Source organism: Musa acuminata, chromosome BXJ1-4, assembly GCF_036884655.1.
Source record: "Musa acuminata AAA Group cultivar baxijiao chromosome BXJ1-4, Cavendish_Baxijiao_AAA, whole genome shotgun sequence".
In the NCBI taxonomy this organism is placed as follows: domain Eukaryota; kingdom Viridiplantae; phylum Streptophyta; class Magnoliopsida; order Zingiberales; family Musaceae; genus Musa; species Musa acuminata.
The window spans coordinates 5326888-5352030 of record NC_088330.1 but is presented as its reverse complement, the minus strand read 5'-3'; the positions used below and the strand labels follow the sequence as shown (position 1 = coordinate 5352030).

General features: G+C 39.2%; 4 protein-coding genes and 1 long non-coding RNA gene across 9 annotated transcripts; 2 read left to right on the top strand and 3 right to left on the bottom strand.

Annotated features, from left to right (window-relative positions):
- Nucleotides 1-765: 765 nt before the first annotated feature.
- On the bottom strand, nt 766-2189 carry LOC135643331 (AP2/ERF and B3 domain-containing transcription repressor RAV2-like). Its single transcript, XM_065160147.1, has one exon. The coding sequence runs from the start codon at nt 2064-2066 to the stop codon at nt 987-989; it is 1080 nt and encodes a 359-aa protein (XP_065016219.1). The 5' UTR covers nt 2067-2189; the 3' UTR covers nt 766-986.
- A 4271-nt stretch (nt 2190-6460) lies between these two features.
- LOC103980786 (uncharacterized) lies at nt 6461-12585 on the bottom strand. The gene is made up of 9 exons (XM_009397287.3): nt 12249-12585; nt 11484-11530; nt 11301-11403; nt 10191-10277; nt 9441-9524; nt 8581-8634; nt 7152-7232; nt 6900-6945; nt 6461-6807 (listed from the first exon to the last, which is right to left on the bottom strand). Exons 1-9 carry the CDS (start codon nt 12531-12533, stop codon nt 6755-6757), a joined length of 840 nt encoding a protein of 279 aa, XP_009395562.2. The 5' UTR covers nt 12534-12585; the 3' UTR covers nt 6461-6754.
- An 84-nt stretch (nt 12586-12669) lies between these two features.
- Nucleotides 12670-15187, top strand: LOC135643323 (pentatricopeptide repeat-containing protein At2g22410, mitochondrial-like). Its single transcript, XM_065160135.1, has one exon. It carries the CDS (start codon nt 12842-12844, stop codon nt 14537-14539), a length of 1698 nt encoding a protein of 565 aa, XP_065016207.1. The 5' UTR covers nt 12670-12841; the 3' UTR covers nt 14540-15187.
- A 2530-nt stretch (nt 15188-17717) lies between these two features.
- On the top strand, nt 17718-22923 carry LOC135643295 (transcription initiation factor IIE subunit beta-like). 5 transcript variants are annotated; one of them, XM_065160103.1, is made up of 6 exons: nt 17718-18263; nt 18398-18510; nt 20054-20308; nt 20934-21065; nt 21817-21933; nt 22373-22923. In XM_065160103.1, exons 3-6 carry the CDS (start codon nt 20054-20056, stop codon nt 22715-22717), a joined length of 849 nt encoding a protein of 282 aa, XP_065016175.1. In that variant the 5' UTR covers nt 17718-18263; nt 18398-18510; the 3' UTR covers nt 22718-22923. The 5 variants fall into 5 exon arrangements, with proteins under 5 accessions (XP_065016175.1, XP_065016164.1, XP_065016158.1 ...); XM_065160092.1 differs by having other exon boundaries at nt 18398-18524; XM_065160086.1 differs by lacking the exon at nt 18398-18510 and having other exon boundaries at nt 17718-17901.
- A 535-nt stretch (nt 22924-23458) lies between these two features.
- Nucleotides 23459-24967, bottom strand: LOC135643318 (uncharacterized). Its single transcript, XR_010498210.1, has 2 exons — nt 24539-24967; nt 23459-23997 (listed from the first exon to the last, which is right to left on the bottom strand). It is a non-coding gene; the product is annotated as an uncharacterized LOC135643318 (long non-coding RNA).
- Between the last annotated feature and the right edge of the window lie 176 nt (nt 24968-25143).

Below are 25143 nucleotides of genomic sequence, written 5' to 3'. Positions count from 1 at the left end.
AGGCTTGGCTGAGTCAACCATAACACCATCATCATCGACGTCTGGGTAGTGTCTCATTCTGAAAGCGATGTAGGTCGAGAAGATCCAACCATGTGGCACAGCTGTGTAGAATTCTATTAATCATATAATTAAGCCATCCAGACTTTGACCACAACTGGGCCTCAAAATCTATCTCATCAGCTCCCTCTCTGCCGCTGGTCACTGAATGTTCTGTTGTTTGTCTTGAGATTTCATGATCTTGACCTGTTTCTTAGATAACCGATCTCTATCTACTTTGCCATCCGAACTACATGAAACATACTTGAAGAACCTGGTGATCCACAAGACACCACATGAAAGGTCTGCAAAGGAAACAACCAGGCAGCTCTTTCTCCGCCCTTCCTTGCATTCCAACCTCATATTGTTCTCAATATGTGTACTTGAAAATGACACAATAAGAATAGACTTTGACTGGCTCAGTCACCAGCAGCCAGCTTTCTGCTATGCATGCAGACAACATCTAGCACATTGACTTCGTCCAACTGCAGCTGTTTCATCCGCCGTTTGTCATGTGTGGAAGCTACTGTTTCTAACCAAGTTACAGCTTCCTGTAAGATTAGGCAGCATTCCACTGGATTGGTTGTGCTTGCTCACAAAAAACACAAGCTCACCAAACTTTATTAGTCATTCATCAGTCAATACTTACGATGCAGAGATTTCCTCTGTAACCTTCTACCTCTAGATGCCCTTTGCTACCACTGTTCAATGGAATAGGTATCAAGGTAGTCCAGGAATCATCCATATCAGATTGATGCACTATATCTATTCTTGTACCGAAAGCAAGTTTCACAAACAGTCCATATGAACTGATTGAATCAAGAGAACAGAACAATACAAGAAAAAGGAAATAAAATTTCTGATGCTATCATTCTCTTCACTAGGCTTTTCCACCCCTCTTAATATACACAAACACTTGAAGTGATGACTACCTAACCAAACTGGCAAAGCTACAAAGCTTCGGTGCAGTGCCTCTTGATCATCCTTTGTGATGATATCGACTTCATATGATCTCTGTTCCGCTTACCGGTTTCGCAGGAGGCAGCATTCCCGTCCACTCCATCGCCGCCGACGGGCGCTGCCTGATTTCTGAAAATATTGAAGCCGAAGAGCCTAACAACTTGAACAGGAGGCCTCTGAGTCGGAGCTACCGCGCTGCCTCGGCCAGCTCGCGCCGTGGAATCGATGAACAGCTGCTTCTCGGGGTCGGTCGATCTGTGGAAGGTGATGACGTCGCCGGCCTCGAGGCCTTTCTCCTTCACGAACCGGCTCCAGCCTTTCGTTAGCACGTAGCTCTGGCTACTGTTCCAGTATGAGTACCGGAACCGCCACACCTTCCCGTAGGCATCCTCGAAGTTGAGCATCACTCCCTTGCCGCCGCCGCCGCCGGCGCCCGTCTTCTGCAGAGGGAAGTGCTTCTCGGCGTGCTGCTTCGGTATCACTAGCCGGTTGAGCTTGCCGACGTCGCTCGGCGTGACCGCCTTGTCGAAGAGGTGCTGCCTCTGAGCTCCGACAAGCAAGCCGGTCACAGGTGCACTGCGAGGAGCAGTCTTCTTGCTATCGAGACAGAAGGATAGTCTGCTTTTCTGTAGCTCGTCGCGGTAGGTGTGCTTTCGAAGCATGTCGACGATCTCGGCCTTGGAATGAGAGTCGAGAAAGGAGAGCTCGGCCGCGTCGCCGTTGTCGGCGTCGTTCAGCGGCTTGAAGTTGGTGATGGCGTCGCGGCCGCGGAACCGCTGCACGGCGACGTCGTAGGCGCACGCGGCCTCCGCTTCCTCGTTGAAGGTGCCGAGCCAGACGCGCTGGTGCTTCTCGTAGATCTGCGCGCCCCACCGGCCGTTGGGCTGGGGGACGACGCCTTTGTAGTGAGACGACGGCAGCTTCCGGGACTCGGCCTCGACGCCGACCTCCGGGTCGATGACGTCGCTTGCACCGCTGCCGACGCGCTGCAAACTCTTCAAATCGGGCGACGGGACCGGACCCGTCTTCCTCATCTCGCCACATGCTTCCTCTACGGAGCTTGTCCCCATAACTCACAGCGTCTAACGAGACTCGCTTAAGACTGTGGATGATGGCTGTGAAGACAAGTCTCGGAAGGAGTATATGTAAGGACTAGTCCGAGTGCTACTGCTGTAGGAGGTGATTGTTTTGTGTTGTTATATAGCAAGTTGGGCACTAGTTTTTCATACGGTAGGATATGGGAGATCTCATTGGCATGGGTGGTGTTGGTGTGGGTCAACTCATGTGAAGGTGGGAAGAAGGTTCATGTTCTGGGGAAGTGAGCTGTGCTCTCTGGTTACTTGACCTGATTCCTCGATATGAGAAGGTGGAGTGTCGTGGTGGGAGTTGGGTATGGGCGTGGGACCTAAGAAGGAAGCAAGTTGATGAGCATATGGTTCAGATGAGGATGGACCATGCTGCTTTCCTGCTGCAGAGCTTGGCATGGCCTGGCCTTCTCTGCTGCCTCTACCTCCCATCTCACTACAGGTATGTGATCACAGATTTTGACATGTAACCCAAGCAGAAACCAGTGCTCTTCCCTCAATAAACAAACACTGTTGCAGAGAATATAACTCATCAGACACTCCTGTGAGAGCAGTACTCGCAGATGCATTGCTTTCTCAGATATGTAACAGGCACAATAAAAACACGATTTCCACAGGCTTTGCAGGACAAATGGTAAAACAAGTATTTCTTTATCCATGTTGGAAGATTCTGTAAGTGATTTGGAGTATGAGTGTTTTGTGATACATGCAACATATCTCAAATAAACTTGGGGGGGTGGGGAAAGATCTCCTCACCTCTTCCCCACTCCCCTCACATGGAAAGTGCATGGCACCATTGCCTCCTGCATCCCATAGAAAACATAACCAGGGGCTGGCATGGGAGAAGATAGACTTGGGCATCCCAATCCAGCACAGAGTTCAGCTGGGTGCTGGGTGCCAAGTGGTGTCCCACCAAGCGGATGACAAGTTGAGGATGTCCTGACCCTAAATGATGATGTAGACCAAGTCAGATATCAAACACATGGATCTTCTTTTTATTTCAAGCTGAAGGAGAAGAAACGAAGTCATGTAACAAATATTTTCCATGACAACACAATGTTTGGGTCTCTAATTTTTTTGGCTTTCGTGAATCTTTCTCATCCTCCTTTGACTGCCACCGTACTTGTCAATGACTAAGCCATTACTATGTCTTCCTGCCAACTACCTGACTAAGAATAATCATATCATTTTTGTGATGGTTTTCGTTCCTGTTTGATTCCTTACCCTTCCCACAATTTCATGCATCCACACAGGTTCATACTGTTCCATGACAAAAGTCCACATCTTTTGGTGGCTTCGTTCCCATCAGAACTGCTCCGTTTCCTGTCTCATTCCTGTGATTCTGTTCGAAGCCTCATTGTAAAGCAATCATCCATGTCGATGAAGCTTATCCCGATGAGTTGTCAATAACATTATCGTGCCACAATCTCAAAGGAGTGCGAAGCTTTTTCTTCTTTCTTTTGGAATCTTTTGAACTCTTCGGTGTACACGTCCTTCACATCTGCTTCGTACGAACAAGGCACCGATTCCATATTCCTCGTGCACGTACAGTAAAGCCCTACGTGACTTTGGCCAAGTGAAACGAGCACAATGATGCTGAAAGAGTGCATCTGGTCAAAAGGATGGTACCTGCACAAGAAAATTATCAATGTAGACAAATATTAGCCAAAGAAAAGTTCACCTAACGAAACTTTCCCGTCGAAATAGTATATTTATACTCTGATCCGATTGAAGTGCTCCTTTAACTATAAATGTATTTATGTATGTTAGCAATATGTATATTGTTATATCCACATGAAACATAGAAACATATTACATCTATAGTTCGCATGTCATTTTCTGATCCCGACAGGCGTAGTGGGTGGTCTTTGTTCATCATTATTATTTGTTTCTGGGATTACATTTGCAGGTTGAAGGTACCGATTCAGAAGCACCATAGGCATGCATTATCTGTAGACTCCAGTGGAGTTGTCTTCTTAGCTCTCTTTAAGATATGTCCACAACTCCATCTCTGCTGATAAGCTGACAACCTTCACCATAAGTGAAGCCTGCACATGGTTTTGGTGTTACCAAACCTGCATGGTTTCTCCAGTTTCAGTTTGTTTCAGCATTCCAAAGGATGATTCTTATGCAGATGGGAATCATGTTGTGCTATTTGCAGATTAGGAGGTTATCATTAGACAGAAAAGAACAGATGAAGAAGTCTCTATAGAATCAATGGATCAGTAAGTCACAGAAACATAACCATCATAGCCACATCTTCTTAGTTTTCAGGAAAAGAAAATGACATGAGAAACATATTCTGCAATATTTTCTCTCTAACACACATTACTACTTATGGATCTTTCCATGCATGCAAGTCGACACTCTACAGGCCAGTGTTGAGATGAGGTAGGTAGATGAGACAGTCCCTGAAGCAGGAGTTAATTACAAGAGCTTGTGGCCACCTAAAAGCCAAGGAGACCAGTGCATGCTCTTCTGCTCCGTCCCCATCTCTCCTCCATCACTTCCATTATTCTGAGGGCCCCAATCTGCAGCAATTTCCAGCTCCAAGAATTTATATATACTTTTATGGACCGAACTATTACTGGAATCCATAAATCTTCTTCTCGATGGTCATATCCAATGGTTTCAGCGTAGAAAAAAGAAGTGTGTGCATGATAGGTGGGACAGACATCACAGCTTGATGTTGATGAGTGCCGACATATCTGAACACAAGTTGGAACTTACGGGCCTGACATCAGCTATAGAAACAAAAGTATTATATGAAGGATGATATGGGCTACTAGAGTCATACAGTCAACAACATGTAGAGCCAATGCATCTCGTTCATGTTGATGTATTTATTATATTTCATTGCATAATAATTTTAATGAATCTTGGTGACCAAGTTTTATGCACGTCACACATATTTATGACTTCGACGTTGCCCAATCTTCCATTTGACCCGTCTTTTACGTGAAGCAGAAGTAAAAATAAGTCACCCTTCTTTCTTAATAGAAGATTAAGGACTCGATCATCCTCGTAAATCGTGCATTTGTTGATCATCATGGTGTGTGATGCTCTTTAATAGCATGTTTGGGTTTTCTTTTTTTATTGATTTGTATAATTATGAATGAATATAAGAGTCATAATATGGAAATAAATAAATGGATAATTTTTCTGAAACATATTCACATTTTCTATTTTCCGTAGAAAATATTCAACTGGCAATTCGAATAATTCATTTTCTATTTTGCCTTACATCAGTTTATTATTGAATGTATACAGTATATTTTTAGACCAAATCATATATATATGAATGTAAATGTTAGGAAGTTAAGAAATAACATGTACAATAAATTTATATTATTGACATGATAATATTGAAATGGATGTATGAACTATGAAGTTAGAAGAAATAATATAATTTTGATAAATGATTAATTAAGAGAAAATTACTTAAGATGATATAAAAATATTCTTAAAACTATAATATAATTAGCATTAGCCATCTGAGGAGAGAGAAAAATATCTTTGGGAAAACTGTCAATAATGATTTTAAATATCTAAGCTTCTCTAGCATTCAAAGTCAACTGACCACGAAGTGTCAACGCCACATCCCCATGGCCGCTAGTCTTTGTTTTCGAATAAACTAATACATGAGAGAGCACGCAGGTCTGCGAGTTTGGTCGTCGTCTTCTTCCACTGGCAACAACAAAGGAGTGGTCAAAATGTCACATATTCTAGCAACTCGAATGCAGCTTGTTTTGGAACGTCCAATTGTAGCGTGGTACACTCGACATATTTTGGATGTCGTATCTGCCATAAGATTTCTCCAGCGTTGACTTCAGATGAAAAAGACCGAGATCTGGCTAGCATTGAGTGGTGTGTCGGTAGAAATTTCTCGTATTTTAAGAACAGAGAATTATTGCATTCCGGATAAGAAAAAAAAATGAAATTAAATAATCTTAGTATCCAAATCCTAAGACTATAAGATTCATGATAACATCTTCATCCAGACAACTTTAGTTAACTTAAGAACTCCTGTAAATTAAACGCTCTCCCAACTACACATCAATGCGAATTTTGTGTGCTAATTTTGTGCATCGTATGGAACACACTCATATATATATATATATATATATATATGTGTGTGTGTGTGTGTGTGTGTGTGTGTGCAGCACATTCCTTGCAAATATCCTTAGAGATCTCAGACACAATAAGCACATAGATGTAGCCCAAAATGATGGCCCATGAGGTAGCAAAGCTACTTCGGAAAAGGATTTCGAAAGCCACTGAAGTGTAACAAATAAATTTATATCCTATCAATAATTTATTAGTTTGCTGACCCGATCAATGCCTGCTAACAACAAATCACCATATACAGCAGCAGATGATTAGAGCAATGCAACAATTCATATACAAGTATACATGTTATCTGAACTTTGAGAATCATGGCAGTGAGTAGTGGTGTTTACTGCCGTGGTCAACATACATTTGTTCTTCAAGATGATGATATGGTAAATAGAAGCAAAAATGAAAAAGAGAAAACAAAGGAAGAGATGGTTTCTCTGCTCAACTGAAATTTTCAGCACTGAATCTGTTGCGTGTAATTGGATTAGGATGAGAAATTTACATTGGCATTATCCTGTAAAAGATTTAAGGAAACACTATATTTGTGAATTTGGTTCTTAAGTTGTCTGCGAAATAAGGCGAACTTCATAAAGATCAGCTTCTCCTTTCCCTGCAATCCAACAATGTTTAGTCAAAAACACTTGAATAATAACTTAAAGCTTATAATTTCAATGCGTAAACTAAAAGGCAGAAGAAAATCACCAATTTCTGCAATGATTCCTGGTCCAAAGAACGACGTGAATTTTGCCTGAAGGATTGTGAATGTTAAGTCAGTATGCAGTATTCTCTAACAACTGCATGGTGATCAACATATCTGGTGAAACAGAGGCTACAATTTCCAGGTCAATAGCATGTATAGGACGCAGCTTTAGCTAAAGACAGTGGTAGAATCTCCGCGTTTGATTCTAGGTCACCTTTAATAAATAATAATTGAAATGAAAAAAGGTGATGTACCTGTCTCTGTTCAAAATCAGACAACTTCAAAGCTTTTGCTTCAAACACAAGAACCAAGCAGTACTTTCCATCTTCAGTGACCTAAAAGGAGAACATAATTAAGCCATTGCAGGATTACATCCATCAACAATGAATAAAAGTGCCCACAAACTAGAAAACCTATTCTCAATGCTTATTCAATATAGGAAATATCAAATCTAATGAACCAGTACAATAATCCCAAAATTACATGGTTAAGGAGCCAGAACAAAGGTCTTATATAAATGTGAAAATCTAAATCATCTAACTTTGTTAGGAATTTATGACCCATCTATATCCTGATCCACTTGAGTAAAAATATATATAGGACAATTTGAATCTAATACAACAGTCTAGTGTGGCTGTTTAAATTTGACCACAAATTCAGATCTGGTTTCCAAAATATGAACAGGAAATATTGGGCTATCCCCATGAGTTTTACTAACTGTATCATAAGTGTGATGTACACGAAGCAAGTTGCCCAACGAATCACAACGATACATGTCTTCAGTTTAGTATTCACATTACAAATTCTCAATAGGAAGTACACAAGTTTAGGGGGTTCTAAAGAAATCTATATCATAAAAATATCCGTGGGAGGCCATGGACTATGTTTCTTTACATACACAAACTTCAAATTCCTATACAATTCATCCGACCTTCAGCTCAAATTTCAACTGAATCTTTGCAGGTCTGGGCTTGCAACCATGAATTATTTGTCCTTGTTCTTCTGCCAAAGATATCTGGATAATCAAACAATAAAACATATCCTATCCACTGGATTCACATTGCACTTGTAAGATTACAAGTATTGAAGATCTGAGAATATTGGTGACACAGCCCTATGGTCGAACTGGGTTCAACACTCTCTGGTTGAGCATTTAAAAGTATTGCAACTGCAGAATCTAAAGGGGCTTCCGCCAATTTTATTCTTACAAGTGCACTCCGTTTGCTTGGCAACAACTACTTCAGCTAACTGGAACTTGAAATCTTCTAGTTTGGCAACTCCTCTTCTAATTTGCCCTTCCACGTTTCCAATTTTGAGTTGCCTCCATTTTATCTTTTTCCTCTCTTATACTATGGACAGTCTAGACCTGCTTGATTTCAATTTCTCAATAAATAATATGATGGGCTTTTTTTTCCTAACTTTCTCTAAAAAAGTAAAACAGCTTGTATAAGGACATTGAAAATTTATAATGTCTGAATACTAGTATAAACTTCCATGCTCATATTTTTTCCTAGGTCACAACAAAATCAAACTAAATCTCCCGATTGAGCACACTAACGCATTCTCATAGTTGCAATAACAATAAGATTATGTAGTTGCAACATGTCATTAGATTCCATAAAATTAAGAAGCACATTCTCATAATGGACAATGGAACTTTGCTTAGATGTGGTAACAACATACTTCTTCACGTATAATCTGTAAGGTTGGTGCACTACGCCGTGGGATCCCACCACCCTATATAAATCAATGAACAAAAAATGTCAGCTAACAATTAGCAAATTGGAAAAGTAGGAATCCACAATGAATATCACTAATAAAAAGTCATTGATCGTCATAATAAGCATAACAACCTATATTTGACTCAATATGGCTAGAAGACTGCATAAATTGGATAATGATGATGGCAAAATATGATGATGATAACTGTTTATTGGCAAGACAAATTTTAGAAGTAGATAAAATATGAGAATGTGTATCATTACTTTGTAGTTTGTATCATTACTTTAGAAGCAAATAATGTTGATTCCTACATCTTAAACAAAGGTCAAGAAACAATCACCATCTACAGATAAACTATGATGCAGAGGAAGGTGCCACCGACTAATTACAATATAGAAGCACTGAAATTTGGGGTGAAGTGAGAGATACTAAGTTGGCAAAATGACATACAGCAGTTAGGAAGGGTAACTTTCCATTTTCGATTGATAAAAGGACAAAAACAACACATGAAATCTTTACACTTGAGCAGACATATTTGCTTATAAATGCACAGAAAAACTGTTAATGGAGTTCTGAACTAGAGTAGTAATTGTCAGAAAATCCAAGTTACCCTGATACATTTAGGAACATAGGCATTTTTTTTTTCCACAACTTTCACTATTTTATAGTAAATTCACTTATAAAAGTATACTTTCCTTCAAAATATTGCAAAAGCTCCATACATTGAACCAAAAAGAAGCATATATCTTGTCTAAGGAATAAAAAGAATGGAACCCAAACTAATAAAATGCATCAGATTGTTGATTAGTCAGAGGGACTACCTGGCCATATTGGAAAATCCGTTTCAATGCCTCGTCCAAGTGTTGCTCATCACCATAACGATATCGTGTAACATCACTCCTTACCTAAAGAGCTAAGTAGGTGCTAGTCAAATGAGGCTCTACATAGCAAGCTTCTCACTATATATAAAGATACTTCTCAAGATGCATCAAGACAAAAGAAATCTTCTTAAGCAATCAGACATTTGATCACAATTGTATTAAACCACAAAATCATAACCCATCAAGATTGAATATCAAATCTCAGGTGTCCAAAAACTTGATTCCTATGAAAAAAGGCTTAAGAACTGTGCTTAAAAATTAAGATATAGTCCTTGTGTGCTCCATATCAAACCTGATCCTACAGTAACATGATGATTGAGAGGGATCAACAATTTAATAAGGAAAGATGCATGAAGTCCTTGTGCCTATCCAATCTCTTTTTTCTGCCTAATTTCTCTTTTCCTTTTTCTTGTATCCATAAATAATTTTCTTTTCTTATGCTCTTTAAGATAAAAGACATATTCATGTTCTGACCTTCCAGAATATATTTACTTCTAAATAATCCATATGCTTTTTTACACTTGAGTTAGGATCCTATAGATCAATCCCCTTTAATGTTATCATGGAACATGATGCATTTCCTTCTAAGAACAATGGAAAAAACAGAAAAAAAATTAGTTTTAATGTTCATAATATCCTTAGTTTGAATCAACTTGAGCCAAAAAACCTACAACAGCTTTAAAACTTCACCTGCTTAAGAATAGGAGTAGCACATCTTTCCCTCAGAACCTCTGCATCAGAGTAAGTTATGCATGGCACCGGTTTGAGCTCTGCATACTGCATGTATGCCACATCAATTAATAGAAAATTTTAAAAGGTAAAATTTTCTTTTCAAAGAATCTATGACGTGCCTAAATAGTCATGAAATGAACAAATATATTCTTCTGTTGTAAATTCTGCAGAATGAGTTACTCATTGGACTTCTAGAATTTTATGTATATTGCTTGGTAACCATGGAGAAAGGGCTCAGATGCAACATCTACAAATTTAGCATGATCTAATGCACAAAAAATTAGTATGAGCTAAGCAAATATTGACTTTAGGAATGTTATCCACTTAAAATTCAGTCATAATGTTCAGAACGAGACAAGAAACCTGTAAGTTCATCAAGGAGGAATTTAACTCTCATGACATTTAATGAGATTAAAGCTCCCAGCTAAAGCATGGTTAGGACTATGGTTTAAAACATAGGCCAGGTACTTATGGAGGTTGGACCAAGTACTCGTAGTGGACCAGGCAACACAGTAATGCTCAGTATGCTTCCATTTTTTTAATTTTTATCTTTAGTGATACCAAATATTATAGGTTTATATACCACCAGGTATTTAAATACCATACTAGTTTGACAGATTATTGAAACCAGTATTGGACTCATATTTAACCCTGAAAGCACCAGAATTTGGTCTTAGCACCTAAAACTTGGAATTTTCAGCTAAAAGGGAATTTTCTAACTCCAAGCTCTCTATAACACAAAGAAATATGACTCCTAAACATTTATTATGCGTGTTGGTTGGTTGCACCAAATGACAGTACTTTAATTTAAAGTGAACTAGATATGGTTCCTTTTATTCACTTTTACTTCTTTTTGTATGAGACAATTATTATGACCAAGATTGCAGAATGAACTCAGCAATTAGTGCTGAGACTGAGAGTATTGCCTGCAAATTTGTATAAATGACTGAGTCAAAGTGTCAAACTAATATAATATCAACATATAGAGGAAATCATTTATATCACTAATAATAATCATTATCTTTTGCATTCACAAAGATACCAAGCTTTCCCAAAGAAGTTACTTGCCTTCAAAGCCATACCAATAATTGCAAGAGGAAATCCATATGTGAGCATTAGAGCAGACCACTCAGACCCAGGCAGAATACTGAAATATGCACAAAATCCATATCTAGGAACAAAAAAACCACTCGGTTATGGACATCAAAATGCTGGTTTGGTCATCTATGTATGTACAGTGCATGAACTTACGAGAGAAGACTGCCACCCACTGCTAAACCAATAACACCAAATGAAACCTGTAACATGATAAGAAAGTTATGTCAAACATCAACGTTGTACAACTACTAAGCCGTAAAACTTTCTGGACTAAATATATATGAATTAATATACAATGAATTGAGCTCAAGCACCCCCTAACTTTTAACTGAGCTTGACAGATGATAGTCTTCAGTGTAACTAAGCTTGAGTGGAGCTAAATTCAGCCCTATAACCCAACTTTTCACCCGATCCGAATCTATTAATTTCTATCAAATATATTTTCTCATATACATCCACAGAGAATTTGCAATTTTCACACACTATGTCTCAGTATATACAGAATGCATAGAAAAAATAAACTGTACTTTCAGTATACGTATACGTATATGCTAAAACAAACTTCTTTTCAGACTATTGTAGCCAAAATAATTAATCTAGGTTATGTTATACTTGATATGAAGTTCATCAAAAATAATTATGCAGTTCATCTTCAGATTCTTAACATTTAACTAGATTTAATCAAGAAAGGAACTAATCCAAGATGAATCTGGACATAATCAAGCAAATCGTCACATTGTATGAACAGTCCAGTAGTGGTCTATGAAGCCCAACTCTAAAGCTATTAAAAGAAGGCCCTAGATCCCTTTAGTTATCATATATGCCTCACCCCAACCTACCCCCGCCTCTACGGTGTATCGTGGACACAAGCAAAACAATAATCTCTTTGGTGAGAAAGAAGCGCATAAAGGAGGAAACCTTGGCGACTGAGAACTCGTTGTCCGGGACGACAGTTTTGGCGGAAGAGGAGGAGGGCTGGGTGGAGTCCACGGCGCTCGCCACGAGTAGGAGCCTAGCGCGGCGGAGTCGCGGGGTGGGGAGCGGCGGACCGGGGACGAGGACTCGTCCCGCGGGCGACCGCCGCCAGTCAGATGAAAGGAGCCGCGATGAGGCGCGCGGGGACGGTGTGATGACCACCTCGCGGGCTCGACGGAGGCGAGGTAGCGAGCAAGTCGCTGCCGCTGCCGCGCCTGCGATCGACATGGTGTGGCTTTCGAGCTCCGCTCTCTTGTTTCGTTGATATATCCGTTGCGAAAAAGAAACAGAAAAAAGCAGCGGTTGTTGCAGGACGAGCAAAACATGTGGTGGTGGTGGCGATGGTTCGCGTTACCTGTGACTCGGGTGTGGCTCACGTCGTGTCTACGAACTGGGTTGACGATCTGCGTCGAAACCACTTGAAGATCCGTAAAGATAGCTGATTAACAGCTTTAAGTTCTGTGCCAATGTTACACCACAACACCGGTGCGATTTCGTTGCTTCACCAGTGACTTCACGGTCCTCGTCATCAGTTGATGAGGACTAATCGCAGCCGTCAGGAGTTACTACCAAAGTTGCCTTATCACCCACTCAAAGACATCAAGGCCGTCAAATGCGACCGCTTCTCTGGATACGACCTCAGCCGCATGATCGACGCGCCCCTGCGGCACACCACCCGCTCGCTCGTGCGGCTCATCAAATCCATCGCCACCGACACCACCTTCGCCGCACCTTCGGCCCTCCGCGCGGCACAACAGCTCCACTCGCACGTCCGCAAGGTCGGACTCCTCTCCAATGAATTCATCTCCAGCGCTCTTATATCCGTCTGCTCTGCCATCGGCTTCGTCGACATCGCGCGTCAGCTGTTCGATGAAATACCTGATGCAGGCCTCGTCGCTCGGACGGCCATGGTCCGGGCCTACGTCACTGTCCACCAGCCTGCCGAAGCGTTGCAGCTATTCCGAGCTACGGTCTTGTCCGGCCTGTCCCCAGATCCTATTGCTCTGGCGACCGCGATATCCGCATGCTGCCAATTGGGCAGCTTGTCTATGGTAAAGATGATTCACGGATATATTATCGGTAGTGGGATTGTGATCGATCCGTTTGTCAGCACTCAGTTGATTAAGGCTTATGGCAACCACGGTAAGTTAGATATCTGTCGGCATCTGTTTGATGAAATGCCTGTTAAAACTCTCGTCACTTGGAATACCATCATACATCAGTGTTTGAAGCATGGAGCGATTGAAATGTCACGTGGAATATTTGCCGAGATGCCCGAGAGGGATGTGGTTTCATGGAACACGTTGATGTCAGGGTGTTCTCAAGTGGGTAGGTGCAGAGAGGCGTTTGCATTGTTCCATGAGATGGAACTTTCTAGCGAGAAGCCTAACAAGCTCACCCTGTACATTGTTCTGTCCGCCTGTGCTAGCATGGGTGCCCTGGACACTGGTATGTGGCTCCATGCCCATTTAGGAAGAAGTGGTTTGAACTCTGATGGATCTTTGGATCACTGCCTAATTGATATGTATGCCAAGTGCGGGAGCATCGAAAAGGCTCTTCAAGTCTTTGAAGGTGCCCGAGTTAGAAGCTTGTATTCATGGACTTCGATAATATGTGGGCTTGCTATGCATGGGCAAGCTGACCATGCCCTCCATTTGTTTTTCCAGATGCTAGAAGTAGGAATTCAACCAGATGATGTGACTTTGGTTGGTGTTCTAAGCGCATGTGCTCATGGAGGACTAGTAGATCAAGGATATAGATTCTTTTCTTTTATGGAGGAAATGTATGGCCTAGAACCTAAGATTGAGCACTATGGTTGTATGATCGATCTTTTAGGTCGTGTAGGCAGATTAAAAGAAGCATACAATATGATATTGAGGATGCCTATGAGACCCAATGCAGTTTTGTGGGGGACTATGCTAAGTGCTTGCAAGGTTCACAAAAATGTGGAGCTAGGTAAAGTTGCAGCAATGGAATTGATTGAGCTGGACCCATGTGATCCATGGCCCCGATTGATGCTCTCAAAAATATATGCAGAAGTTAGTGATTGGGGAAGCTTTATGAAACTGAGGAAGGAGATGAATGCTGTGGGGTTGAGGAAAACACCAGGTTGTAGTTCTATTGAGGTGAATGGGGAAGTTCATGAATTTCTTGCAGGGGATAGTTTGCATTCACAAATCGAAGAGATTATTGTATTATTGGAAAACATCGAAGCTCAAATGCAGGTTACTTGATGCTCGATTATATAAATTACATAGATTTCTCCCTAACCGACGGACATAGATTGTTTTGTTCAATAGAAATTTTATGGAAGAGCTTCTTATTAACTGGAAGTTTAAGTAGCTCCCCTGTTGTGTTTTCATGACAGCACAATCAGCTTTACAATGAAACAGTGACCTAGTTCAGAGTAAGTGGAGAGAAATACCTTGAGAAACAGCTGTTGGAGCTGGCTATCTTCAAGGGAGCATGCTTATCAAGTTTCTATAATCTGAAATTTGAAAGAGTACTATTAAGAATAGAGAGAGCATTTTAAATATTGGAATATAAATATCCAACAAACCAAGAAATAAGTTCCACCTGAAAGGTAATGGATCACTAAATTCCAGTTGACACCACCCAGGAAGACGGAAAGAATCACAGCAAACTGTTTTGTTGAGTATTTGAGTTCCTTTTTTGAACCATCTAAATTAATTATCTCCTTGACAACCTTGTAATTGAGGTATACAATCTTGCCTAATGTGAACAGATTAGTTTATGTCTGCTTCTGTTGTTCAAAATATTCAGTTATTGTTTTTAGATATCTGTTCAGTTATTGTTGAGACATAATATTTTGCTATATCTGTTCAGCTATTGATCATCTGAAAGAACGTAATGATGGAACATGTATGGCACCTTTAACTACAAGTGTTCATTTCTAAACAAGAAACTAATATTCAGTCTTTTTTAATCTGTTTTAGGTTAAGTCTTATGTAGAGAGGGGCAAGATTGCCTTGGCAATATATGATCATAGAGATTGTAATTTTTAAATAGAAGTTGATGATAACAGTTTTATTGAGCAAAGCAACTCTGGCCAATAAATGATTATATGTTTTAGCCTCAAAGAAGCGACAGTAACAAATGAATAATGTGGCATGTATAGAAGTAGGAGCTCATAGAGGCACCATATATGCAGTTGATTGGTGCTGTATTAGCCAAGGGTAGTGCATCAATCCGGCATTTTTGCCACAGAGTGTCAATGTGACATAGACAGCATATTAAGGATATCTTTGTAAATTTTGTGTACACAAGAAGCATTGTATGTACAAAATTTGAGTGTTGGAGCAAATGCCAAGTGGGGACGAAGCATCACTTATTAAAACAAGTTGGTAAAGTCAGGTTGGATCGAACTATTAGTTAATAAGCATGGTTTTCTTATTTTCTAATATAATTATAATGATAGCGTGACCCTTTTATTGTGTTAACAAATGTACACGGTGAGAAACTATTAGCTATAGGATTCACTGATGATAGCTCTATGTTTCTCTAAGGTAGAGGTCCGTATCTAGAGTAAAATTTCAGCTCAGAGAAATTAATCTTTCTGAACTAGTTTTACATCAAAAGTAAATATGAAATTGCCATGCCTTTGCCATATGCAAATAGTGTAAGGTAATCCATGGTCTTTTTTCTTATTTTTGAATTTTGAATAAACAAATCTAGTGTACATTGTTATGTCTTTAATTGCAGAAGTGATCATATTCAAAGGATAGAAAACAAGAAAACAGCAGTCCTGCCAAGGACAGTTGTCTTCTCCTGATTAAGACATTAAACTCAGTTGAACCTTTCAAATCTAGTTTGTTTTGTGATTCAGGACCCTTTGAAAACTAGTTCTTGTTATGATTCATCTCCTGGGAAGTAGCTAGTGATAGCAGTAATATCCACTCCATAGACTGAATGCAGAATTCATACTTAAGTTTTCTGGTGATCAAAGCACAATGGTTTTTTTTTGTCTGTGCAATAATCTGTTACGACTGAGTGCTCCAAGTGGTCTAGTTATGATGTACATAATTTCGAATAGAAAATCCTGATTGGGAATTCTTTGTCTGGTTATTTGGAATAGTGCTGTTTGGAATTAATGTACTTCAATAGGAATGTTGCTTGGTAATTTCGAATAGTAATCTTCAGTTCTTGTTAGGCAAGAGTTGCATGCATGATTGACAATCACCCAGTTATTCCTGATTTCATGGAAAACCAACAATATAGAAAATCTTGTTTCTAATCTTCATTTTTTGCCAGATCGAATTCATCACATTGTTTCTAATCAAAGCAAGTGGAATTTTGTAAATGTGGTACTCTAGTGCTTGCTCTGAAGATTCCCAGAAAGGTTCTTAGGATTCCTTAGTGCAAATATAATATTTTGTTACCCTTTTGAATCAGTTACTTTGCTCTGGTAAAATCCGAACAACTTAATAAACACAGGTTTTTATTTGGTGTCTTCCTTGCTTTTTTCGATGATTACAATTCCTCTCGTTTTTATTTTAATAGAGAAGGAAATGATTGTATATAGTCATTGACACAAAATGGTAAAAATACAAAGAAGCACGTCATAGGCGTCTTCAACAATAATAACTTTCTCTTTTTCAAAACAAAATAGGTTGTATTTATTGCAAAATCCAATATAAAGTTGAATGTGAACTTTCTTGTGCATTTTACATAAAAGATAATTACCATTGGGACTTTATCTAATAATGTTCCCTTAATTGATTATTATCTAAGGATTTTTTTTTTTGTCACTTTTGATCAAAATATCTTTATGTCACCCTCACTTCTTCTCTCTTCATTTGTCTCTCCTCGGTATCTCTTTCCTCTATGCTCCCTTTCTCCTCGTGATGGATTGAGAGGGAGGAGCTTCCCGCTTGTCGTTCCCTATGATGGGCAAAAAGAAAGAAGAGGAAGAAATCGATAGGAAAGGGTGGTGATGATGATCGAGAGGGAGAGGTTGAGACAAAGAAGCATTTTTATCAAAACAATAAAAGAAAAAATCCCTAAATAAAAATTAATTAGGAGGATATCATTCAAGAAAAGCCTAATAGTAAAAAAAAATTAGATGAAATGCTCAACTTTCTTATAGTCAAAAATTTAAAATAATTCATGAAATAGAAGGAATATTGAAATAGGCTTTATCGATAAAAAAATAAAATAAATATTAAAAATTATCTTTTTATTCAGTTTTTTCCGTGATTGATAAAAAATCTAAATCATTTTCATACTGATCCAACGTGCAGTGATGTCATGTGTTATGTTTTTCGTAATATAACTAACGATATCATAATAAATAAAATTATTTATTTTATTTTTTATATTTATAACGATGATGTAATTTTTTTTAATACGGGTTTTATGTAATTATCCCGTTATTTGATAATCGCATTCGTCATATTTCAGCAACCGAGACCCCCCACATCGAGGCCGGCCCCTTCTGCTTTCCGCTGCTTCGCCGTGGATAACGAGAACAGCCCGGGCGGTGCATCGCGGTGGCCATCGGCTGCGGGATCCGGGAGCGTGCCGACGCGGAGGACGATCTCCGCCTTTACCTCGCAGAGATCTCTCTCCCTACGCCGTAAGACCCAACTGATCTTTGCTACAGCCACGGCAGATTCTGCAAGGGCATAGGGTTTCTTCCACCACCGACGCCTGCTTTGTCCCCACCCTCCCTCTCGCTTTCTCCAGTGCCGATCCTCGGCCCGTAGCCACGCCCTCCCTGACGCTGAACGGCCCTCCCTAAATTGATCAGGACGAAGAGAGTAGTGGCGGCGAATATCCGTTCCATGCTTTGAGATTGGAGAAAACCACGTGTCCTCTTACCGATAAACACTCCTATTTTGTTCCCCTCTTCCCCCAATTGGATTTCAATTGCTCCTTCTCCCCTTCCTGGAGACCACTTGCGTCCCTGATTCATCAGGTTCAAATCGTTCACGACCCGTAAGCTTTTCCCCTCTTTTGGCCAACTTTCCTCTTCCTTGATCGTGGATTCTGACCTTTGATGGGTCTGTAGGTTTACGACTCCTGTTTTGTGAATTAAGTCGATCTATCTTTCTTCTTCTTTTGATCTCTAGGTTATCGGGAACAATAATCGTTCCTGAACAAGCCTATAATTTTGTTATATGTATCGGTTTTATCGTCCCAGGCGGTGGTGATCACATGTTGTAGGGGATTATACTGTTGCGTGGTGAGTCAAGAAGGGTATGCTTCTCAAGTTCCACATGCTGTACTTGGTCTCTGTTGCATCTCCATATCCCTTGATCATTGCAGTGAGATACAACATGTTGAACTCCATTTCGATTGCATCTCCATATGTTAGCGTGTTACAGAATGTTACAACCTTTGGATTCTAATGTTTCTTCTTATATTAAATCCTAAAGTTTATATCTGATTTTTTCCACAGATTATGTGGCTTGGGACTGTTCATCGTGGGGTTTAGGGAACTTGGTCTCTGAACCACCAATTGTAGGCATTTTTTTTAGGATTTTGCGGCGTTAAAGCTTCTCGTGTTGTTGTTTTTGTAAAATTTTGTTTTATTACTAGAAACAGACTAGTGCAATAGGAATTTGTTTTCATATCCTATCATCTTGGCTGGTGTAAACCATAATTTCTAGAAACAGATTCTTATCTTGGTTGAGATATTTATTCTGGATCACAATATCTCTGCCATATCAAAGACACTGACTATATCTTGTTCGTGTTGATCAACCAACAAGCAATTTTTTTTTCAGATGATCATCATTAACAATAATTTCTAGTTTCATCTCTCTGTAGATTCTCAAAGTTGTCTTTCACTGTTTTGCATGTGTGTCTTATAGAGTTTTTCTTGGAATTAACTTTTAGTTCTCTACCTTCTGTCACATTATAGAGATTCACTTGTTTCATTTCTCTATGGTTCATTTTAATTTAAAGAATAACATGTCAGTATTACTCGTGTCAAGATGTTCAGTCTTAAATTTCCATTTATCTTGATCATTGTTGCTTTCTGCATGTTGACTCAATTTATGTAGCCAGACAAACAAGTTGTGATACAAACTGCAATATTCATGAACTAGTACAAAGAAATGCTAAACTTCACCTATCCACTTTTATGTAAGTGTTGATTGCATATTAAATAACTTCAACCTTGAAGTTTGGATATCTGGGTATCCTTCCTGAATCTCAACTATTGATGATGATCTGTCTTGTCTTCATTAAGTCGCATGTTTAACAATAGTTAGATGACGACCCTTTACACAAATTACTTTCAAAACACTATTACTAAAAGGTCGAGATTTGTGTTCCTTGTTAGTTCTAAGCCATCCTTTTGCTGTATATGTTCTCTCATCCACATGCAGTGAAATTAACAGCATCACACTTTTTAAGCTGCAACCTCTGAGTAATCCTGATGGGTCTGGTGGACTTATTATCTAATTTTATAGACACCTTAGCATAAAACACTACAATAATGATACGTCTTCTTCTGATCATCTTGAAGCCTTCTCCCATTGGTGGTGGGTTTGGCTATGGATCACAACTCAAAATCCCTAAGGCTCTACTGATGATTGACTTCTAAGATTTAAATGTATTTATTCTTGGAAGACTTGCGAATCAATCAAATATGATTTAAACCCACATATTCAAAACTTGTCATGGCAAATTTGTTTGGATGCTTTGAATTAGAAGTTCTTTTATGCAATAATCACATAGTTCAGTTAGTGTTTCATTCGTGATTTTTGGTCATTTCTCAGATGTCACTTCAGGAAAGCCTCAATAGATTTAAGCAACAACAGGAGAAATGCCAGTCAACTCTCAGCAGTATAGCAGCTCGAGCTGCACCTTCGAAGGCTGCTCAGCCATACAAAGCAACACCTTCATCAGCTCCTCCAAAAGTTATAGCATCAGTGAAGTTCTCAAATGATACAGAAAGGCTGCAACACATTAATGCAATTAGAAAGTCTCCTGTCGGTGCACAGCTTAAACGTGTTATTGACCTACTTTTTGAGGTATGATATTTTATTTCTATGAAGGTGGTAATTTACAAGTGTTGCCTCTTGAAATTTATGATTGTTCCTACTTTTTTTCTAGTAGTGTCCAAACATCTAATTTTATATGACTTTTATGTTTTGTTAGTTTTTCAAGGCACTCTAATAGAAAATTATCAGGTTTGGTCATCATTGAAGAATTCTCATGTTACAAACCTTGTTGTGAAGAAAAGTTGACATATTAGGTCGATCATATGATCAACTGCTGACACTCATAAGGCCTCCATTACAGAAAGGAGTTAGCTGCTGATCCAATCATAATTAGTTGTGGAATATATTTATGCAACAAATGGCTTAAACAAAAACAATATGTGCAGTTCATTATGTGCAAACACATAGGAAATAAAAAAAATAAACAAGATGATTGCCTGGAAAGTTCATATTTTATAACTTGCTGCTTTTGTAAACAAATCAGAACCAAGAAACCCCTAAATTATTTTATGAGCAGGTTGGTAAGGCTGTTCTTTTGCCTTTTAACTATCACGAGGTTGGGTTCGTAAAGAATACTTTGCTATGGAACATTGCATTATGGAACATTTTACACTCTTGGTCTGTGCTAATCTATGCCTCATTCCACCTTTTGCAGACAAGACAAGCATTCACACCTGAAGACATAAATGAAGCATGCTACGTTGATGTAAATTCTAATAAGGCCCTGTTTGATAGTTTGAAGAAAAACACTAAAGTGAAGTACGATGGGAAGCGCTTCTCCTACAAGGTATAAATCTTTTCTGTAAAAGGATCTCACATTTTGAAACCTTCTGCATCTCTTTAGAATGTGCTTCATGTACTTTTGATACTCTGCATGCATTCTTCTGGACTTATGTCCAATAGTCTACAGTTTGTTTAAAGATTCTTCAAGTTGATGAGGGCACCATCTCAGATAAATTACTGATCAAACAATTTGTTTCAAGATTCCTAATTTTAACAATGTTTTGCATTTTTATTTTGGTTTTACAGTGAAGCTATGAGGTCTACGTAGCCATCATTACATATTCAGATATTTATGTGATGTTAAATATTTTTAACTCGATTATGGATATCTATATGGCTTAACGAACAACATAATAAGCTGGAGTTTAATATAGTAGACCTACAGTCAACCCAATAGATGTTTTGATTAAACATGTGTTTTAGGTGAAATATGCTTTTCTTTATGGGAATATGGTAAGAAGATATGCCCATGTCAGGATGCTCTGGTGTCTGATACTTATCTGTGATTTATAATGATACTTTGAAATTGAATGATTTAGGTATTGACTTTTCATTGTACCAGACATGCATTTTCCATTTTGTTACCTCACCTGTATATGTGAACGTAATATAGGTTGTTATCTAGAATCTTGGAAAACAATGATATGCACCAGGATTGAGCCAGTGCTTCCTTGTGCTTTTATGTTTACAAGCTTCTGAGCACTACACTTTTTTTATGGAGGTTCGTGAAGTAATGTGTTTTGGTTCTTGGGCAGTCCAAGTATGATATAAAGGGAAAAGATCAACTGCTTTCACTGGTAAGAAAGTACCCAGAGGGGCTACAAGTTGTGGAGGTCAAAGATTCATATCCATCTGTTTTGGAAGACTTGCAGGTACGGTACTAAATTTTAGTTATTTGACCTGCACATATTTTGGTTTTGCCTCAACCATTAACCTTGATAAGTTGTTTTTAGTGTTATGGCACACGTTCTTGTAGTTTGTTGCCTGATATTTTTTTATTATGTTTTACTATTGTTAGGTTTAACTTTCTGAAATTGAGTAATTCGGTCTCAGATACTGGTTTTCTTCGGAACTTTCTTATCTAAAACCTATAGAGATCAAGACGATGAATATGGTTTTGTTCTTTGATCAAAGGGTGGCAAGTGCTTTTTGGTTCGGAGTAACTTTTGTATGATACACGAATTTTACATGTCATGGAAATAGTGACGCTCATTGTAGTGTTGCTTTGTTTATCAGATATGGATGGCGACAAATCAATTTCATGACATTTTTCTTCCTGTGAATAAAGCCATATTGCTTGTTCACTTGCAGGCTTTGAAGGCGGCTGGCCAGGTCTGGCTATTGTCCAACATGGACTCTCAGGAGGACATTGTCTACCCAAATGACCCTAAGGTGATGATCAAGGTGGATGATGATTTAAAGCAACTCTTCCGTGGAATCGAGTTGCCAAGGGACATGGTCGACATCGAAAAGGAGCTTCAGAAGAACGGCATGAAACCCGCCACCAACACCGCAAAGAGGCGGGCGATGGCGCAAGTTCATGGTGTCACCTCCAAGCCCAAACCGAAGAAGAAACGTGAAATCACCAGGAGGACCAAGCTGACCAACGCCCATCTTCCGGAGCTCTTTCAGAACCTGAACGTTCCGGATTCTTGATGCGGATCTGGACCTCTCTATCGATTTCAAAGGCGGTAATGCTTGAATTACTTTATTGTCTAATAGATGCATGCAATAATTACCATAGAATCTATTTGCGTTTATGATTGGATGTATTTTTCATTGCGGAGATATGTTGGATACTGGTATTTTATATTGCTTCTATAGATGATGAAGAAACCATGTCGGTCTACCGTTCCATTGAATACCTTCCTTTTCCAAATGAAATCCCTGGTGTGAATCTTTCCCCATGCAATAATTAATTCTTTCATGGTGTTAGTGAATCGATCATTCGGTCTCTGAGAAAGCAGAGTAAATTTTATTTCCTTCCTTTTTCTAAAATTATTTATTATTAAAAATATCCTAAAAATCATATTATTAAGTAGAAATAATCTAGGTTTGGACGATATGATCGGTACGCAAACTATGGTAAATCGGAAGGTATTGTTTGGTATGCTGATATGCTGCTTGTAAGACAACAAAAATCTTGTACCAATCAATTTTTCTTTTTTGTTTTCTTAGTGTCTTTCTTTTATAGAATTATAAAAATATAGTCCCAAACAATTTCTTTTTTATTTTTATTTTTTTCAAAAACCTGATGCATTGAATGTCCATACCGATAAACCCTAATCAGTACCGGTTAGATTAAATTATGAATCTTAGAAATAATATAACGAAAAAAGTTCAGCTACACCATTTCAAACTATAAATGAACACGACAAACTTCTTGGGATGCAACCGTTTTGAGTCCATAATAATAACAGTGAGATACGGTATTACTCTTTCGAACCAACAGTAGATCACAAAATAATAACAGAAAACAATCAAGGAACGAAGGCATCAATCAACCCTGATCTGAAACACATTAGTTGCCAAGTACTGGAATCCAGTCACGGGCTAGTCAACTATCCACGACAAAACCATCAAGCAGCATACATATGATAGATACCCCAAGGTGCAAGGATTGACTGAGATCAACCAATCCTTGATGCTATACTCCATGCCACAGATCCAGGCAGGGAAGAGAACATCTCCTGGCAGGTCTCGAACCTTTCCTTCGCCTATCGAGTTCAAGCTAGTAACTGCAACACAGTTAACCATGCTCCTCGGATGCCTTTCTAATTGCAATGTCATCCATATGACGTAGGATGATAGCTTTATGGAGTAGAGTTCCTTTTGCATCGAGCAGTTGAGGTGAAATTATCGAATTCCATGGCATCTTTACCTCCATGAAAACCATGTTTATGATCCGCCAGAAATCAATGAAAGATAAATTGAAGCTTGATCTCGCACAAAAGAAGAAAAAAAAGAGAGGCAGAGTCAAAGATTATCCGAAGGTAGCGTTAACAAAGCATATGGAAATACTGATTCATCTCAGAAAAGGTGCAGAGAGTAAGTTTCATCATTAATAGAATTTGAGAGTAGATAGGAAAAATTTGAGAGTAGCTCAATCAAACATTATAACACCACGTTGAAACGCCCCAAAGTTCAAATGAGGAAAACAGTCACTCCTGTGATGGATTTGTTCGATGCCTAGTCAAATGTGATGGATTTGTTTCGTTAACCACTTGCCAACCGGCATCAATGGGCGAGGGTTTAGATGCTCAGATGTTACGTATAGAAGATCGGAAAGATAACCCAAGAACCAGTCCAGATCTAGGGTTTATCTTCAACATGATGGGATTTCCAAGTTCTCAGATCGAAAAGAAAAGACGGCACGGAACAAAAGCAAGCCGACATTCGAACAGAGCACATCGAAACCCAAAAAATTGCAGATCAGAACGACACGACATCCTCTAAAGATGCAAGCTCAAAACCCACTTCGATCCGAGAAAGGAAGAAGATGGTCGTACGGTTCGAGGGCGAGCGGAGGCCGCCGAGGAAGGAGCGTCGCTCCGGCTTCCATTTTGTCGGAGAAGCCATTCCGTTACCCGATCGTCCTCTCAGATGCAGAGGGGAAGTTGCGACGAGGGCGTCTGCCCCACAGAAGCAGAAGTGAGGATAGGAAAAATATACAAAAGCCTCTAACAAACCGTTCGTACCAAAACTTCCTGTCATCCAAACCGTCAATATAATAGGATAAAAAATATATACTATCGGTTCATATGGACGGTTTAGATGACAGGAGGAATTAAAACGGATGGTTCTAAATTAATCCCTCACGTTCCCAATGCACAGTTGCATTGCGTAGAATCCGAGAAAAGAATATAAAAAACAATTGCTATCCGCTCCAACCATGCACCTAACTAAGACTTTCCTCGCTCACATCTTTATCGTTAATTGTGCTTGCGGTTTAAGTTTAGACCATAAGATCAGCTCTCTTTAGCTCTTTCTTAAGCACCTTTAGATCTTTTCTTGAGCCCTTTGAAAATTCAATCATGAAAACTCAAGAAAGCTAGTACATCAACGTCCATGCTAAGTCGGAC

Bases quoted from the DNA above. Each gene is read 5' to 3' on its own strand.
- LOC135643331 (XM_065160147.1), bottom strand. From the start codon at position 2,066: ATGGGGACAAGCTCCGTAGAGGAAGCATGTGGCGAGATGAGGAAGACG.
- LOC103980786 (XM_009397287.3), bottom strand. From the start codon at position 12,533: ATGTCGATCGCAGGCGCGGCAGCGGCAGCGACTTGCTCGCTACCTCGC. The intron at 10,278-11,300 runs GCAAGTAACTTC...GCATACATGCAG, and splicing joins TTATTGGTATGGCTTTGAAG to TATGCAGAGCTCAAACCGGT. The intron at 8,635-9,440 runs GTAGTCCCTCTG...TGATTTATATAG, and splicing joins GGATTTTCCAATATGGCCAG to GGTGGTGGGATCCCACGGCG.
- LOC135643323 (XM_065160135.1), top strand. From the start codon at position 12,842: ATGAGGACTAATCGCAGCCGTCAGGAGTTACTACCAAAGTTGCCTTAT.
- LOC135643295 (XM_065160086.1), top strand. From the start codon at position 20,054: ATGTCACTTCAGGAAAGCCTCAATAGATTTAAGCAACAACAGGAGAAA. The intron at 21,066-21,816 runs GTATAAATCTTT...GTTCTTGGGCAG, and splicing joins GGAAGCGCTTCTCCTACAAG to TCCAAGTATGATATAAAGGG. The intron at 21,934-22,372 runs GTACGGTACTAA...GTTCACTTGCAG, and splicing joins CTGTTTTGGAAGACTTGCAG to GCTTTGAAGGCGGCTGGCCA.